We start from the raw sequence: 17,242 nt of genomic DNA on the forward strand, positions 1-17,242 counted from the left end.
CATTCCCCTGCTTAAGGTCAACTCCCCCATGTTGGAGTTTACCTGCCCAGAGGTTCCTACCTTTTACATTTCTGAGTTTCAGGAGTTCCTTTAAGTTTGGGTGGGTGGGGGTGTGGTGGGGTATTCTAGTACATTTACATGCACTTAATAATCAGATAACCAAATAAAATCAGATTTGTGTGTAATCAGATCAGTGCATTTACGTGTGTTTGGGAAATCAGATCATTGGGAAACTATTACAAGAGTCTGACAATAATCTGATTTCGGCTTTGCAACAGGCAGTAAGATCATACAAAGATGTGAGATAAACTTCCTGCTGCAGCTTTTTGTAAATAAATTTAATCTGTGAATATAGAACTTTGCGTTTAATGGAGGGACATGCTGCATTTAAAAAAGGCTTGTTTCCATCTGAGCAGCAGTTTAGAGAGAGCTGTAAGAAGTGCAGCATTCCGTAATATTAGAAATCATAAGAAAATAAGATCCATATTCACAGGTAAAGTGGGTTGATATTTTCAAAAAAAGCCGTGGCAGGAAGTTTATCACACTTCTTTCTGCTCATGCGCAGGCCGAGAAATCAGGAGGAAATCCGAGTATGGGTTTACATACTTAATCTGATATCTTACCTTACTCAGACCTCAGAAATCGGAGTATGCTGTTTACGTGACCACTTAAATAATCAGATATCTGCAGAAGTTAGATTTAAAAAATTATTATTAAGTGCATGTAAACACACGCCTATTCACAACGAGAAGACTGTGGTTCCCCCATGACAACTGTTCAGTCTTTTCTCTTTTTCACATTTTTTGGCATTTGTTTTAATTACATATTTCTAACTACGAACGTTGGACTGTTGCTTTAAACAAATGTGAATCAGAAAGGGAAAGGGAAAATAAATCTGACAACCAAATTTTTATGATTCCCAACATACATTTTAATACATTTTAAGATCAGGATAAAATATGTCTGTAGAGATTGCTGTTGGTGTAATGTTTTCGTTGGGTGTATAGGTTTCAGAATCATTGTGCACAAATCAGACTGTGAATAGAAAACTCTGAATACCTGCTGCAAGTGTATTGTTTACCTAGCCTGGTTTCACAAGCCATACACCTTTAATTAAGTTTTTTTTTTATTATTATTTTGTTTTTGGTCTGTGTGCTCTTCACTTGCTGACGTATTTCATAGCCACAGTCCACTTTATAAACTGCTGTAGTTTTTTATGTGAAGGGCATGGGTGTGTTGCTGCTGCATGTTTTAAATCTGATTAGGGATCAGTTTTATTGTAGATTGGTAGACTAGCCAAAACCTATCAAATAATGACAAAAAGGACATGATTAGGACTAAAAAGGTGTCAGGACTTCAGCGCAATTTGATACCTCCTGTATCTATCAGCATAGCAACTGCACAGCAAGTCTAGTAGGTGATGTTCATCTATTTTTGTGCTACCTTTGGTCTAAATACTACAATGCCAAAGCTCAAAAATAAGAAAAATAAGACAAGACAAGTTCTCTCCACTCAAAAAAAAAACATTAGTAATTCAACATAATTTAGCAGGATTACTGTTCTCCAGTAATCCCTCCCAATGAGCTACTTTTTTGGGAAGTCCTGAGGCAGCAGCACCTGAGCCTAACGTCACCACGTCCAGTACAACGCCTACAGCACTGAGCTGATAGGGGTTCATCCAAAATATCTGGGATTAGTTTGAAGTAGTGATTGTGATCCAGAACTAATTTCCCAACATTTCTACCTAACCTCTCTAATACTTTGAGGCTGAATGAAATCAAATCCTAACACCAGTTTTCAAAATCCAATGTAAAATTACAGCAACATCAGTATTAATACATTTGTTTGGATATGAAATGTTCTTGAAATTTAAAAATTAAATTTGAATATACTCATAAGTATAAATCCATTTTACTTTACTTAATTACATGGAAATACATACTACCGACCTCTGTTTATTGTCTACTGTATCTTGATTTGTACAGTCGTGAGTGTTGACCCTTGCCACTCTTGATCTGAGGTACATACAGGCTCGGAATTAAAAGGAGTTAAGGCTATAAATAGTGAATGTGACTCAGGTATTAAGGATTGTTTAAGTAGCTATTGTATGTTCTTCATATACTTAGTGGATGTGGAACTTAGCCACTACAGTATTCAGTTTTTCATGTTGCTGCTGATTTTATTTATTTTTTTGACTCATTACTCATCTACACGATGATGTATAAAACCTCACCCACTGTCTAGTATCTTGTCTTATCACAGTCATAGATAGTGTTTTATGGAAAAATAATCATTATTTATTTGTTTTTGATACTTTACACTAACAATTAAAAATAAAAATAAATGTGCTAATATCTGTGTACACCACTGCATACACTTTCAATGTTGCACAGTTTTTTAATTTGCCAAAACTAAATGAAATACAAGTGAATCTTTTTAAGTGCATATAACACAGTTCCCTAATTATGAAATACATTCCTTATTTTACTAATAGATGTTCTATGCAATGCAGCTAGTAGAAGAAAAATATTGTATTGTTTCTTTTTCTATTTTTCTTTTTTTATTCTTGATACATTTGTTCCATGAGGGCACTGTCGAGTGAGATCAGAGAAATGAACACAAATTAATGATATAAAATGTCCTTCTAATGTAAGCAGCTGTGTTGATGGTGCAATGTTGTGTTTGGAAATGTTCACTGTTAAATATTTCCAACGATCAGTACAACTTTTTGTAAAAGGTCTGGAAACCACAAAATAAAATAACTTTGGAAAAATACTGTATAAATTGAGGTCATGTCCTAAGTGGGCCTAGACATGAGGGACGGTTTCCTTTTTAGTCATTCGTTCATTCATTTGTCTATTTATTGAAAATGTATATAGACTTATCTGATAATATATTCTTATCAGGGTGCTTTAAATACTTAACACAAAAGACTGGAAGTAGGAAATGTCTGAACGTAAATAGAGCATCTGAAAATACCAGTGAGGACAGATAACCCTGTTATAAAGTATGATATTTGGCCGCAATTAAAATCAAACTACTTTAAGCTGCTGGCTGTGGTACTGTGTGTAGGCGATTTATGTTTTAACTAAAACACATGCATTTCTTCATGGATTTCTGGCCACCGCTGCCAGTGTGTTCAAAACTTTTAATATTCAACTCCCTTCCAAAACCATGGGCATTGTTATAGAGCCAGTCCCCCCTCTGCTGCATTAACAGCCTGCTTATTTCTAAGAAAGCTTTTGGTTCGACGTTGGAACGTAGTCCACACACTAAGGAATTAGGGAGGTTGGATAAACATGTTAGGCAATAAAACCTGACTCAGTAATGTCTTACTTAATCAGAAAATGCTGGATAGTGTCAAGGTCAGGGTCTGTGAAGGCCCCTCAAATTCTATTAGCTATTAGTTCACATTTTGTTTAATTATAGTGTCTAATATGAAGAAATGTTAGAAATCTGATTCATTATTTATATAATATATTAATTAGATTGTTTGTGCATACTATACTCTATACTATATACACTCTCTGGCAAGGGTGGTGAGATTCAGGCCTGAAGGGCTGGAGTCCAGCATTGTTTAGTAACTTTCTTCTGAAGCACTCCCAACTCAATTTAGAATCCTATTGCCAAGTTTAGTGGGTTTGGATCAAGAAAAATCACCCAATTTTGCTGGAGATCAGTCCTTAAAGACTGCAGTCTATTTGCCCTGCTCCAAGGCTTAGCATGGCAGGAACATTCATCAGCTCCACTGACCATACGGAATATTTAAAATTACAGACTGTAGTCCACCTGTATCTCTACATACTTTCTTATCCCCATTTCACTTTGCTCTTCAATGGTCAGAGCACCAAAAGAGCAGGTATGATTTGTGTGGTGGATCATTCTCTGAGTTGCAGTGACAGACGTGGTGATGTATTAATGTGTGTGAGTGGATCAGACACTGCTGCTTGATTTTTTAAAACACTTCACTCAGTTAGACACACCTACCTCGTTGGTCCACCTTATAGATGTAAAGTCAGAGTAGCTTATCTTTTGCTTCAGTTTTTGTTGGTCTTCCTCTAGTCCTTCATCGGTGGACACAGGATGCTGTTGCTGGATATTTTTGGTTGGTGGACTTTTGTCAATACAACAGTGACATTGAGGGCTTTAAAAACTCAAGCAGCACTGCCGTGTCTGATCCACTTCTACTAGCAGCGTCACTGCAGTGCTGGGAATGATCCACCACTGAAATCATACCTGCTCTGTGATGTTCCTGTGAACAAAAAATGTATACAGAGCAACAGATGAACTCCAGTCTGTAATTGTAGAACTACAGTGCTCCTGTGGCAACCCAGTCTCACACATACTCATGATATAGTCACATATATAGGAGACTGCAATTCGTGACATAGTCGCATATTTTCGACATTTTATGTGACAACATCACAATCATAAGTGTATGGGTAATTATCATACAAACACTATGCGACAGAAACACGAAAACTCTCCCTCATTACAGGCGTCATTACTCATATAACATAGAAAAAGGTATAATGCGAATTACATAAATTAGGCATAAAGTGTTTTATTATAATATTTCTCCTAAGCACTGAACTGCTTCTATGCCCGCTTTGAGATCCAGGCACAGCTCTTAACTACAACACCACCCACTCTCCCACTACAACCCACTTCTGTCTCTGCCCCCCCACTCATTCTTGCAGCTGAGGATGTGAGACGGGCGCTTCGTGCTGTGAACCCCAGGAAGGCTACAGGCCCGTATGGTGTACCAGGGAAGGTGTTTAAGGCATGTGCTGACCAGCTAGCACAGGTAGCACAGTCGGTAGTACTCACCCCAGTCATCACCAAGTGCTTTGAGAAACTGGTTCTAATACACATCAGAGCCTGTCTCTCCCCTACTGTAGACCCGCATCAGTTTGCATACCGGACTAACAGATCTACAGAGGATGCAATAGCCATCACTCTCCATTTAGCGAGTAACGGGGGATCTATGTCAGGATGCTCTTCATTGACTACAGCTCTGCCTTTAATACAATAATTCCAGACTTTTTGATCCCCAAGTTAGTCAATCTGGGGCTCCCACCATTAACCTGCTACTGGATCAAAGACTTTCTGACCAACCGACCCCAGCAGGTGAAACTGGGTTGTCACTTCTCTTCCATCGGTACGCTCAGCACCTGCTCCCCCCAAGGATGTGTGTTGAGCCCACTTCTCTATTCACTCTACACATCCGACTGCAGTCCTGCCCACCCAGAGAACATCATAGTGAAATTTGCTGATGACAGTGGTGGGACTGATAACAGGGGGAGATGAGACGGCCTACAGAGATGAGGTCCTGAAACTTGGTGAGTGGAGTGCAGCTAACAACAGCTGGAACTGAATATCACTAAGACTAAAGAACTTCCGGTGGAACAGGACTGCTCCTGCCCCCTTACACATGAACGGTGAACGTGTGGAGCAAGTGGAATCTTTCAAATTCCTTGGAGTTCACATCTCAGCAGAACTCTCTTAGACAGTCAACACCTCTGCACTGGTTAAGAAGGCCCAGCAGCAGCTTCATTTCCTGAGGGTGCTCATGAAGGAGCAACACCACACGCGCCTGCTGATGACCTTCTACCTCCACCATAGAGAGCCTACCCAGTAAACAAGGAACGTCACTGGACGTTCAAAATAGATCTAAAAGTAGTCTGTCCGTCAATGACATATTTTTAACGTCAATGGACGACCAAAATTCATCTTAGTAAGTTAGTTAAGTGGTGACCAATCGATAACGTCAGTGGACGTCCAAAACATGTTTTATACAATTAATTTATCTCGGCACCAATTAATAACGTCAATGGACGTCCAAAATACGTCTAATAGTCGTCTTTTCAATGTCTGTGTTTGGACGTCTTTTCAACTTTCATTTTCAACCTTAAGAGAACGTTGATTAGACAGCAGTCATTACGTTATTTCAACGTTGAATCAACGACTAATTGTTTACTGGGTACTGACCTATGCTGTGACAGTGTGGCACTCCAGCTGCACAGAGGCTGACAGAAAGAGGCTGCAGAGGGTGACCAATACTGCAGGAAAAATCATTAGCTGCTCTCTGCTTTCAATAAACTCCATCTATAATTCTCGCTGTCTCAGTAGGGCCAGGAACATTCTGAAGGATAACACTCATCCTGGCTTCCACCTCCTTAACCTGTTGCCTTCTGGTAGGCGCTACAGGTCCATACCGGCCAAAACAGACTCAGGGACAGCTTCTTTCCCAAAGCCATCACGATGCTAAACGGGAATCTGCACTAACTGACATTTACAGTGTCTCGTCTGTTTTGTCTGTCCTATTTGTCTATAGGGTACTTATATGATGAATTCTTGTCTGTGCACAGTGCACGTTTTTTTTTACACAGTTTTTATTAGATAGTGCTAACATTTCTATTTAAATATTGCACTGTGGGCACTTTTTTAAGGAGCAGCTTCCAATTTCGTTGTACTATGTATACTGTGCATGCTGTGTATAATGACAATAAAGGCTTTCTATTCTATTCTATTCTATTCCATGTTATTACCGCTACTGCTCCAAAGCCCGGCTCCACAAGAGGTGTGAATTCGCTAATTTAAGACTTTGGAACACAGCACTGTCAACATGTAAAGTGGCGTTAACTTCTTATTCCGCAGAGTCCACGACGTAGACAACTTGGTTTTGATTTTCACTGGAGGGGTCTTTAACCAATGGTGGCAGTAACGGTCTTTCAGAGCGAGGACACGGTCGCGGTATCCATAGAAACAGCGCTCTCTGGGCTACGTCATCGGCCCATATGTCCTTTCTGCTGTTCCGCAGAGCCGTCCGTGGAGATCATGGCCGCCGCCGGAGATACGAGAGGAGAGCTACAGAAGGAGCTCATTTGTGCCATTTGCCTCGACTACTTCGACGACCCCGTGATCTTAAAATGTGGCCACAACTTCTGCCGCATGTGTATCTTGATGCACTGGGAGGAGAACGGCGGAGACGACATCGGTTACCAGTGTCCAGAGTGTCGGATGGTGCGCTGTTTTCCATCTTCGAACAGACCGAAAGAAAGAAAGAGAGGGAGAGACAGACAGACCTCTGTAATGCAGCAGATTGGAGAAGTGGGCGAACACTCGCGTTAATGGTCGTATACAGTGCAGTGAAGCTAGGAATGGCAGGGGTTTGTTGCTGAGGATCGTGTTAATGTAATGTAACGTTACACGGTTTGGAGGTTGTTTATGTTTGATGGAGATGTTCAATGCTGATTGGTACCCGATTTCCACGCAAATCATCAAACAGTCACATCGACACGACGTTATTCTGTACTTTTATACTATCGATGTTGTCCTCTATCGTATACTATTATAATATTGGTAATAACCCCGTCCCCGGCTCTGGAATCATACTGTTCCGTTCACTGTTGTGGTTTTCTCGAATTACAGCAGTTGGGGTTCGCATCGAAATAAAACGTGAATCAGACCCACAGCAGCTTGCCCTTTTTCATGGTTGTCAAACTGTGCAGTGAAAAGATCATACTTTTATTTCAGAAACACTTGAGTGAAATGATAATAGCCGTGGTTCCCAGGTCCTGTTGTTGTACTGGATAAGTGCTATTTTTTCCTCCTTCCCATTAACAGCATTCGTAAACCTGTTTCTGTATAATTCTTAACTGAGGTTTTCAGGCGTGTTGAAGCATTAAAAAAACACTACAAACCGTACTAATGTGCACTGGGCCTGAGTTCTGTACTAACGTTACTTTGGGAAATGTTTTCTGCGGATCTACCGCCAGCTAATTCTCGTAGCACAACAAAACTATGGCGTTCAGCTAGCTGGCTAATGTTTTGGTCGGCTCTTATCTCATTCTCAAGCCATTTGTTGTTAAGCTAATGTTCAAGTACATTAGCTATATTCTGGACAATGTTTAACCCTTTTGTTGTTAAGCTTGCTGTTTTTGGTCAGTTATAACTCAGAATAATACTCGAACCCTATGTGAGTGAAATGACTCGATGCTGTTGTGGTGGTCATTAATATCCTCGTGGTTTTGACGCTTGTTTATAGGTGTTTGGCAAAATGAGCTTTACGAAGAACTACCTGGTGAAGAACCTGGTGGATAAATTGAGCGACTTTGACTGTTTGAAGACCTGCAGGCCTCCTGCTCCAGTAAAGCCAGTCAAAATGGAGGGTAAATGTGAGCGGCACCACGAGGAGTTGAAGCTGTACTGTCACACAGACAGAAAGCCCATTTGTGTGGTGTGCAGGGAATCTAGGGCTCACAGGTAAGCGTCCATTTCATTTCAATAATTTTTCATTACTCTTTTTTCAGACTGGCAACAAAATTTTCCCTCAATCACAGTATTCTTTGAATGTTCCCGCCTCTATCTGGCAAAGGAAATCAAAACAAACCTGCTGTGAGAAATAGTGAGTGCCATACCACATATTAAATATATTTACATATAACTATTTGAATTAACGTGTCATTTTTATTCAAGGAATGACAAGATATGTACACAAGACCTGAGCCTGAAAAGATGTGAATTACGCGTCCTCAGTCAGTTATAAACATTGCCTTATCAGTTATAAACTACCTGGATAAAGCAAAACAATGTCAAGAAAAGTGTGTGCTACGTTTTCAGCATACCTGTGTGGGGCAGCAGAGGGAGAAGGCAGAAAAAAACAAATTCATATACTGTGACATTATTTTTATAAGATATATATTTTATATTTATATGCCATGAATTTTTATAAGATGGTGGTGCAGCAGGTAGTGTCACAGTCACACAGCTCCAGGACCCTGGGGTTGTGGGTTCCAATCCCACTCTGGGTGACTGTCGTGAGGAGTTTGGTGTGTTCTCCGGGTGCTCCGGTTTCCTCTTACGGTTCAAAAACACAGGTTGGTAGGTGGATTGGAGACTCAAAAGTGTCCCTAGATGTGAGTGAGTGTGTGTCGCCCTGTGAAGGCCCAGTGCCCCCTCCAGAGTGTGTTCCTGCCCTGTGATCACAGGTAGGCTTAGGATATACCACAACCCTGAACTGGATAAGCGGTTACAGACACTGAATGAATTAATGAATGAATGAATAGAACCAGAGTTGCTTCTTAAAATAAGTGCAAAGTTATAAATATCAATATTTAGGTATAGATTTGCCCTTCACTAGTAAGAACATAAGTTAGTCAGTTAAGACTAAGAAATTGGGGACAAGTGTTTTTATTAACGTAATATATAATAAGACATTTTCTGACATGAACTATACTGATGGTTTTGGACTCTGGATTAAACTGTGAACAGAATGGCCTCATGTCTCTAAGTCAAGTTAACCAGGGTGGTTCAATTTGAGAAAAGTCACATATGAAAAGTGAAAATACAAAAACATTTAAAATCCAATTTTCTCCCTGAATAAATTCATTTTTATGGTGCCATGACTGAAAACATTTAAGAACCCTTCTATTTGAATTTAATACAGTCTCATACTGTTCAACTGGTGATATTCTAAAAGTGTGTGTGTGTGTGTGTGCATGGTATTTCAGGGCTTTTTTTTTTGTGGCCATCCTGTAAAATGTATCTGGACTTGCTGAAAATCTTTTTTATTATGATATAAAAGTAACATTACAGAAAAGTGGTAAGATCAGTTGTATATTTAGCTTTTCCTATTTTGGCTGCTGACAGTGTGCATTTTTAAAAAGACAAACAACTGCAGTGATTATATTTGTAAATAAACAAAATGTAAACACTACAGAAATTGTCACGCTTGTACACAGAATACTTTAAGTTGTTGTTATGTTTGCTGAAAGAGCTTGGGTAAAAGGGGAACTGTTGCTGTGACTAGTTCTATTATTAGTTTTAGGATAAATGCAAAGGTGTAGTTTCTCTTTATAAAACCTCCTATTTGGACACAAAAACCTACTGCTTTACGCCAAGTTTCTAAATTATTTCCTGGGTTTGATCAGTGTTAGTTTCCATAATCATCTTTTGCTCCCTTTTAAAATTGGCCTACATGCATTTATCAGTTCTCAGGCATTCTGAAAATATTTTAGATGCACTCAACTGTGTCCTTTGTGTTATTTTTAATCTGTTACAAGTAAATCAACAGTTACTTACATTCTGAATCTTACTAAAGTTTAGTCCATTTAAAAAATATATATGCCTATAATCTCATGGACACTCTGCATGTTTACAGACACCATGATGTTGCTCCTGTGCCAGAGGTTGTTGAGGATATGAAGGTAAAGTCAAATAATTTGCTTGACCATTTGTCTAAAAATTGTTGTATCCGTTTTTAGTAAACAGTAACTTGATGACCAAGATGCTTATCCTAGTAGACACTGTTCGGTAGTTATTGTGTAAAGTTTAATACTGAAGCAGTGGTTTAAATAATAAACTGCTAAAAAGAGGCTGGTGTAAAATAGAAATTTCAAATCGCAGACCTTTGCTCATATGTGTAACCAGGATATGGCTGAACATTCCTTTTGTTTTTCTTCCTCAGGGCGAGCTAAAGCTAAGGCTTATCAAACTGAACTGGCAGAAGTCGATGTGTGCCAGAGTCAAAGCTATAGATGAGCAAGCTAAAACGGATGTGAAAGTATGTGAGGTTTGGACCACGCTTCTAAACTAAACAAAGATCAAATTATTTTGAATGAATTATAATAGCTGTTTGTTCATGATTTGATCTAAACCCAGGCAGCTAACATTGTGTTGACTTTCACACAGCTGAAGAAGCAAGCCTTGAAAGAGAAGATAGAAGATGACGTGGGAGCACTGGTCCAGTTCTTGCTGGATGAGAAGGAAGGGCTCTTGGAGAGACTGGAAGACGAGGAGGCATCCACGATAGCCCTAATAGATGAGAACCTTAAGTTGGTAGAAAGTGAAGCAGCTAAAGTGGACAAGGCTATTGCTGACATTCAGAATCAGCTCAGTGAATCTGCCAATTTTGAGGTGGTTTATTCAGTCTGTTTTTACATACAAAAGCTTGTTATTGTTGATGTTCTTAAAGTCATTCTGACCTCTTTTTTTATATTTATATAGAATATCAGCAAAGCATATTCAAGGTAAGTCTGAATAATTTTTACACATTTTTTTTTCTTTAAAATTTTGTACTGACCTTGTTTATAATTTAAATGTAATAGTAAATTTACTGTTGTCTTGCTCTCAGCCCAAGCCACGTGAGCCTTACTGTCCAGGCAGTGAACTGTCCTCCTGATTTCACAGAGTTCACTGGCCCCTTTCAACTTATACTGTGGAAAAAGATGATGCATGTACTGCATACAAGTATGTGCAGATTATTTTTCATGAGTCAGTCGTAAATGTTCTATTATCAGTGGTCTCTAAAAAGCTAAATCCTGTTGACGTTTTTCTCTCAGTGCCCCAGAATCTGACGCTTGATCTCGACACTGCCCACCCATCCCTGGCCATAAGTGACTTTGATACTAAGGTGGAAGAGGGCCGTGTGCGCTCACAGGAGCCTGACTTGCCCCAGCGATTCACACGCTTCTTTGGGGTATTAGCCACAGCTCGATACTCGAGTGGCCAGCACTATTGGGAGGTGGACGTGCGGGACAAAGGTGTGTGGTATCTGGGCGTCACCACAGAGTGCAGCAACCGCAAGGGCTTCGTTAACTTGTCTCCTTCGGCTGGGTACTGGAGCCTGTGCCTGCAGGACCGACTGTATGCCAACGAGGAGGACTCCCGTGTGCCTGTGGCCGACTACTGGAACTCGCCGCGTGTTGGCGTTTTCCTGGACTATGACAGGGGACACGTAACATTCTTTGACGCAGTCACTATGAAGCGCATCTATAACTTTATTGCCTACTTTGATGAGCCTGTGTCACCCTTCTTTAGCCCAGGCAAGAACGACCCAGGCAGTCGGCTGCAAATCTGCCACTTTTACTGATAAGCTTGTCATTTAGTGGCTTGAGGTCAAAAAATGTTTTGATTCTATTATTAAACATTTCCATTCCTTGGCATTCTCCTGTCTGGAGGTTTTTTGCCGTGGTGTGGCTCAGACTGTGAGGTTCCTCAGCTTCTGTTTATATGATTTTAAGAGAGCACAATGCTCAGCTTCACCCAAATCTGAATGAATCAGGTGGTTCTACTTGTTACTGTTGGATTTACAATGTAGCCCTACTGAAATTCAGGTAGAGATACGTTGCAGGTTTCAAGCAAATAGCAAATAGCAACTCAAAGCTGCTCATAACGTCTTTTTTCACCTCAGTGTTGTCTTGTGTTTTTCACTTTTCAGGTAAAAGTAATAAAAGACTGCAGAAGACTCATAAGAATTTGTACATTTTAATTCTGCTTCATGGCAGTGGAATATAGGTCATGGTTTTAATGGTAATAAGATTTCAGTTTTTGCGAATAGCTTTATAGGCATTTCACCTTTTGAAAATCATTACGCATTCCAACATACTGTGAACTTTACTATTTCAAACACTATAATGCTTTTTCACCCCTTTGATATTTTACATTTTGGCCCTTAAATTGTGTTAAATATATTTGTATTTTGATATATCAGTAACAAGTGTATAAACCTAATACTCCATATTACACTTTGTAGAACCTACAAGTTTTGGACAGGCTTCAAGCATTTATGTTGGGACAGTTCAATTATCAATAACATAAGTTACATAGTTCCACTTTATTATGTTTCTTTAAGTCTAGAATTGCTGACATATATGGGTCCAGAATACTAGCTCCGAGTGCACATTGCTTTTTGTACACTAATAATTTATCATTAATTCATTCATCATGTTAAGCTCAAAAAACTTTTCAGACTAAAGATTGTGTGCCATTTTTGCCATTGCTTGGAGGGAAAAAAAAACTGTCATCATTGTTTTTTTTAATATTGTCTTATGCTATGATTTTTAGACGTTTCAGTCTTTGTCATCTTTTTAAGACTGTTGATCTTTCATCAGTTCCAGGTTTGTTTTTTCTCTAATGCCTAACTCAATTTTGTCCTGACATAGTTGACTTCTCTTACATGTTGTATGTAATAAATGTAACTCACATAGTGTTTCTAGTAATACTTCTGTTCTAATGAGCTCCGAGTTGGACTGTTGACTGGGCTTTGTTAGATCAGAATCGTTTCTGCATCTCCAAGCTCTTGGGGGTGTTTTATGTAATGAGGTTTTTAATGTCCTGACTAATGTAAGAGGTTGGCTGGCAACAAGGGATCATGTGAACAGATTAACATGTGTGGTTCATTACTGTAATAACTGCTACAGTATGTTTATTTTCCACAGTAATACGTTTGGAAAATAAAATTTGATTGATGAATATTTTTTTTTTCTTTTTCTTCATAGTGACACCAGAAATGTTGCCTCATGAAACTAAATCAGAAGAGTTTTTGTGATTATTTACATTCAGGGGAACGTTCAGAAGATTTTGTATTAATTTTAGTTTTCATGGTGAAACTAATGTTATGAGGGTGAACATTTACATAACACTAATTGAAATTTTGTTGAAAAATATGTAATTGAAATGTTTGTGGAACATCAACTAGACCCAAAAGCAGCAGGAACTTGTTACAAAAAGCAGTGAATTACACTGTGACCAATGACTTTAACCTGTTATTGGGTGTGGTGGGAATGGGTTTGTAATATGATGCTAAGAACACCATATTCTCAGTGAAATATGGAGGTGGGATCATTGTTATAAGGAACTGCTTCTTTGCAAACTCAGCTGAGGCATAAATGACATATTAAAGAGAGATTGAGTATCATTGAGAAGAATGCAAAAATAATTCAAGGTGTTGTCATAGCCCTGCCAATCTGCGGACTTAAATCCCACTGGAAAGAATTTTGGAGAACTGGTTTACAAAAATATCTTATACAATTAATTACTAAAAGAGTTTTGTCCTGTGGTGTTTAAACTTCCAGAGCTCTTGCATTTGATAAGAGTTTGTTTCAGGGCGACATGTATCAGATTCTATCTCAGATTAGTTCTGACCCAGGAGTAGCTGCTTGGTGTATCTGAGGTAGGAATATGAAAGTTAGAAAAGGAAGCTGGATCAGCTGATATTAGATGAATGTGTTTCCCAGTTAGCTGCACAGTGTGTAACCCAAATCTTACTCAAGTGTGTGCACAGTGTTCACTAATTCAGGTTCAACTCTCTAGGGATAGTCAAATAAAAATATACTTTTTATTGTAACTTTTGGAGGAGTGTAGGAATCTACCCCTCCCCTTATCACCTTGATATCAGGACAGTGCTGTAAAAGTGATTTACACTCTGCAACTGTAGGTGGAGCTAATAATCAAAAATACCAAATTTTACCTAGCATTGCTTTAAGTAATTTTCAAAATAGACTGTTGTAACCTAATTTGGATTAACAGGTCAGATTAAATGCCCCCTTTTTTGATATATAGAACATAAACACAAAGTTGTACAACTCCTTTCCATTTAGTCCACATCTGGATCATTTTGACTATTTGGGTTTTTTTTTCCCTGTTGTGAAAGTGATTGGTGTTGCAGCGTGGACTGCTTTTTGACAGAGCAGCCAATCAGACCAGTGGTCATTTACATATATTTTTGTTAAAAATACAGCATGCCCTGAAGTTCAAGAAAAACTTGAAAATTTAGAGCCTTCTTTGCTCGGCTGTGAAACAGGGAACCACTGCTCTGAAACATCAGTACACTCAACTCAACAGGAACAAATGTGACTAGCGATAAATATTCATGTACACTGAGCAGATGTCACCAAACCAAAAAGAAAAATATTTTAATCACTGGCCAAAGATGATACAGCATTACAAGTACTTCACTGTCGCAGTAGATATGTCCAAACTGCTGGTAAATTCGCATCAACATGCAAAACTACTTTCGCACGGAAACAAAGATGGATTTTTCTCCATTCCAAATAAATGCCAACCTTCATTAACCTCTCAGACTGTAACAGACACAATTAGGTAATTAAGCAACATATATGACGACACACGTGAGGTCTTGAAGAGAAAAACGGAAAAGAAAATAACATTTTTGAAAGCTTTGGCTGGTGGGGATTGTGCAGAGCACTTTTTAAAAATGCACAAAATAAGAGAGTTGAGACTTTTGTACAAAACATCAAATAAATTAAAAAAATACTGTTAAAGAGGTGGCTTTTCTCTTTGCCACAATAATATCACAATGATGCACTGATATTATAAATTAAAATGATTATATACAGGGAAAAATACAATTCTATATGTGGAAATCAATACAAGGGCTACGTTTTGAAAACCCACGATGAAGTGGTCAACACAATGTGAATATCTGAAGTTTTTTTTTTTTCCCGTTAGGAGAACATCACACAGAAAATAGCCTGACAAATTAGAAAAATAAAAATTTGGAAAATGGAACAGAAAAATAAAAGCCTATTTTTTTGGCTCCGCATTTTGAGCTTTTAAACAGAGCCCGGGGGTGCAGGGACATTCGCTGAAAATACAGCAGTACTTCCCAGGTGTCCAGATTGAAGAAAGCTACTAAAAACACTAGGTCTATACAACTGAAGGGCTCTGAAAGACCAGCGGTAAACAGATATGAGAAAAAGCCAATGTGATACATTTACAGATTACATATATATTCTCAGTGCATATTTACAAGTACACGTCTATGCGTATTAATACAAATTACACACGCAGAAATTCCACAAGTAGTGTTGCAGTTGAAAGACTGACAGTATGACTCTCTTCTGAAGGAGAGTTAATGGGGAAGAAGCTGGTATAGAGGCTTTTATTGTAAGCCCACACTGACCTACTAGTGGCTCTTCAGCAAGGTTAAGACACTAGATTAAAAAATAATGGAAAAAAAGGTTTGTGAAAATTACAACTTAATACTTAACATCATTTGACCCCATGAGTTTTAGGTTAGTGATTACTGTAAAACATCTGTGCTTTTTTGATATGATTATCTGCCACCCCCTCTTAAACAATCATAAGGTCTCGTTCACTATTACAAATAAGAACAGTTCACTCTGGTAGATTATATTTTCTTTGGGGAATGGGGGGAAGGGTGGGGGGGGCACAGTATCAGTAGAATGTGAAAAAAGTGCTCTCGTGCTTTCCATTCATCCTCTGCGGGTTTGGTTTTGGGAGGACTGTAGCCGAACTGAATGTGCAAAACAAGAGGGAACGAGAGGGAAAGCAGGAGAGATGGTGGCACCCTGTGACGGCTCCTGCGTGCCAGTTCCAGTGCTACTGCAGGTAACGGTATACTTTGAAGCAGTGGTTCCCTGAGTCAGCCACCACCACATGGCCGTCAGAGGTGAGGGCCAGCCCCTGCGGCCCATACAGAGGGTCTGCGCTTGTGTTGATGTAGGACAGGAAGGACCCTGCACTATCAAACACCTTAGAAAAAAAAGCCCAATTATTTTTCTGCACCGTTATTAGAGTTCATAATCACAGGCTTATGTCGCAACAAACAATGTAAATTAGTTTTAAAGCAAAAGGTAATTAAAACATAAACACACTTGAGACACGTCACTGGTCATAAAGTAATAAAAAGCTGTTACTTATAATGGATGCAATTGCACCCTTGGAGGAGAACAGTTGTTTATTTTAGCTCAAGCTTTCTTTACTTAGGAGTTAGTAAGAACGATAGCTAGAGGGCAAGGTTTACATTTCAAAATTAGTCTTGCAGAATCACATGTGACCTTGTAATAAGGAACTAGAGAATAAGCTTCTAAAACCCACCCCCAAATTCCTCTAGATTGTGGTCAACAACTAAAACAAGCAAATAAAGTTTCTAGTGAAGCTTTATCATTAGTTATTGTGGCCGTATGTTGATTATTTTTATGCATTGTCAAATCATATTTATAAATATTGTAATAATCACAAGCTAACATTTTATAATGGTGGTAAACATTGCAACTTATGTTTAAAAAAAAAAGGCAGATCAGACATCTATTATTACATGAGAGATGTATGGCATGGCCATGAATCCGATGTAACTTAGAGCTCATAAAGTCTCACAAATCTGCTTTGAATAATGTAAATTTCTGTATGTTCTCTTAATGCAGTCACATGCAACAAACTGAAAGTTTTTATAATTTTTAATACAATTCTACTTGTGACTCTTTACTGCAACCTTTGTGAGACTCTGTATGGTGTGCATGGTTATATGTATTTTGTTACCTGTATCCTGCTGTTGCCCCAATCTGCTACAATGATGTTGCCATTAGCATCCACAGCTACTCCTGTTGGAGCATTAAACTGGCCATTTCCTTCACCATGAGAGCCGAACTTAAAGAGGAACTCCCCATCTGCACTGAACACCTGAGCGAACAGA

The 17,242-nt window shown here is 38.9% G+C and overlaps 2 protein-coding genes across 6 annotated transcripts in view; one reads left to right on the top strand and one right to left on the bottom strand.

Annotated features, from left to right (window-relative positions):
• The first annotated feature begins 6,804 nt into the window (after positions 1-6,804).
• On the top strand, positions 6,805-13,249 carry trim47 (tripartite motif containing 47). 2 transcript variants are annotated; one of them, XM_066650359.1, is made up of 8 exons: positions 6,805-7,026; positions 8,051-8,268; positions 10,166-10,211; positions 10,472-10,576; positions 10,696-10,920; positions 11,011-11,033; positions 11,138-11,253; positions 11,346-13,249. In XM_066650359.1, exons 1-8 carry the CDS (start codon positions 6,841-6,843, stop codon positions 11,873-11,875), a joined length of 1,449 nt encoding a protein of 482 aa, XP_066506456.1. In that variant the 5' UTR covers positions 6,805-6,840; the 3' UTR covers positions 11,876-13,249. The 2 variants fall into 2 exon arrangements, with proteins under 2 accessions (XP_066506456.1, XP_066506457.1); XM_066650360.1 differs by having other exon boundaries at positions 10,472-10,567.
• Positions 13,250-14,168: 919 nt separating this feature from the next.
• The window catches only part of trim3b (tripartite motif containing 3b), a 52,498-nt gene continuing 49,424 nt past the window's right edge, over positions 14,169-17,242 (bottom strand). For all 4 annotated transcript variants that reach the window (XM_066650357.1, XM_066650356.1, XM_066650358.1 and 1 more), the window contains 2 exons: positions 17,089-17,229; positions 14,169-16,302 (listed from right to left, as the gene is read on the bottom strand). In XM_066650357.1, coding sequence (XP_066506454.1) covers positions 16,150-16,302; positions 17,089-17,229 — 294 coding nt within the window. In that variant the 3' untranslated portion in view covers positions 14,169-16,149. The remainder of the gene's footprint in view (positions 16,303-17,088; positions 17,230-17,242) is intronic.

Source organism: Hoplias malabaricus, chromosome 18 (genome assembly GCF_029633855.1).
Source record: "Hoplias malabaricus isolate fHopMal1 chromosome 18, fHopMal1.hap1, whole genome shotgun sequence".
In the NCBI taxonomy this organism is placed as follows: Eukaryota; Metazoa; Chordata; class Actinopteri; order Characiformes; family Erythrinidae; genus Hoplias; species Hoplias malabaricus.